The following is a 1411-nucleotide window of genomic DNA, read 5'->3' as shown; positions in this document are numbered from 1 at the left end:
AGAGAGGTCAAACAACTGACCCAAAGTCATACAGCTAGTAAGTAAGTAGCAGAGTAGGGTTTAGAACTCCTGCAATCTGGTGGTTCCAGGTTTCGTGCTCCTTGCTAAAGTGCTATCAGCACCCCGCCCCACGCCAACAAATATATTATTTGAGGAAACTCTGCAAATAGCAAAGCACTCTACTATCGGTGGTTAGCTCCCAAGGGCAAAACGAGCTCTTTTTCACTCCCTCAGAGCTCCCTTAGCGCTCAGTTCTCACAGAAACACCAGCCTGTTCAGCAGATATGGCATAGCTCCCACCGACAGATGGTCAGCGAAGCCACCCGTCGGCCACACCCCTTCTGGCCCCGCCCTACCCGCCCGACACTTCTAGCTCCGCCCCTCGTCCCAGGATATGGAGGCCAACCCGACGTCTCGCGAGCGTCCACGTACACACTCTAACGCCTCTCCCCTAGGCCGGGGGAGAGTACATCCGGGTCGCTGGAGCAGGTGCCTCAGGCCCCGCCCCTTTCGCCCAAGCATCGCCCCCACTTCCGGCCACTTCCGGCCACCTCAGGCCTTTTCCGCTTGTTCTCTGCTGGTTTTAATCTCTCCTTCTCAGGTTGTTTCCGACTGTAGGCCCGGGTCATCTAGCACCCCTTTCCTGCTACCAGCAGTTCGCTGCTCATCCGGTTTCTGTCCGAGGTTTGGAGCAACTCTGCCGTGCAAATTCGCGGAGCGGTCGGGGCTGAGGCCTTCCGCGCACAGTGAGTCCGCGCAGACCTGACCCCGCGTCTACCTACAGCTCCGTGGAGGCCACCGCCGCCTCCGCCTAGGGATGCCGCGGCTGGGGTCCGCGCAGCGCTGGGCGGCCGCTGTGGGCCGTTGGGGCTGCAGGCTGCTCGCGCTGCTGCTGCTGGTGCCGGGACCCAGCAGCGCCTCTGAGATCACTTTCGAGCTGCCTGACAATGCCAAGCAGTGTTTCTACGAGGACATCACGCAAGGCACCAAGTGCACCCTCGAGTTCCAGGTACTATACAGGCTCTGGCAGTCTCGGGGCCCCAGTTCGCGGTTACAGATTCCGAGCTGTAACTTGCTGGGGCCCCCCCTTCTGGCCTTGGTTTTCCATTCTTTGGCTGATTCAAGAATCGCCTCTAGATAGTTTATAAAGAGCATTTTGGCTTTCATGTTCTAGACCTCGGGCGAGAGACATTTAAGACCAGATATTAAGATATATGAATTCCAGAAATGCTTCCGGTAACTGTGTCTCTTCCTTCCGTTCTCTAGGCCATTGAACTTACTTTCTTAAAAGATTCTCTTTTTAAACTATTCCTGTTTTATAGTGCCCAGTGTCAGTCCCTCACTCTCTAATCCACACCTCCACTTTAATCAGATTTGAGGTGCTGCCAATATCTAACTCCAATGCTTTTTA

The 1411-nt window shown here is 55.4% G+C and overlaps 1 protein-coding gene across 1 annotated transcript in view; it reads left to right on the top strand.

Annotated features, from left to right (window-relative positions):
- Positions 1–516: 516 nt before the first annotated feature.
- Positions 517–1411, top strand: part of TMED7 (transmembrane p24 trafficking protein 7) — a 13289-nt gene continuing 12394 nt past the window's right edge. The window contains exon 1 of the mRNA XM_006913294.3: positions 517–1009. Coding sequence (XP_006913356.1) covers positions 818–1009 — 192 coding nt within the window. The 5' untranslated portion in view covers positions 517–817. The remainder of the gene's footprint in view (positions 1010–1411) is intronic.

The sequence above is a fragment of the Pteropus alecto genome, unplaced genomic scaffold, assembly GCF_000325575.1.
Source record: "Pteropus alecto unplaced genomic scaffold, ASM32557v1 scaffold20, whole genome shotgun sequence".
Taxonomy (NCBI): domain Eukaryota; kingdom Metazoa; phylum Chordata; class Mammalia; order Chiroptera; family Pteropodidae; genus Pteropus; species Pteropus alecto.
Note: the sequence above shows the minus strand (reverse complement) of the source record. Positions and strands in the feature narration are given on the sequence as shown.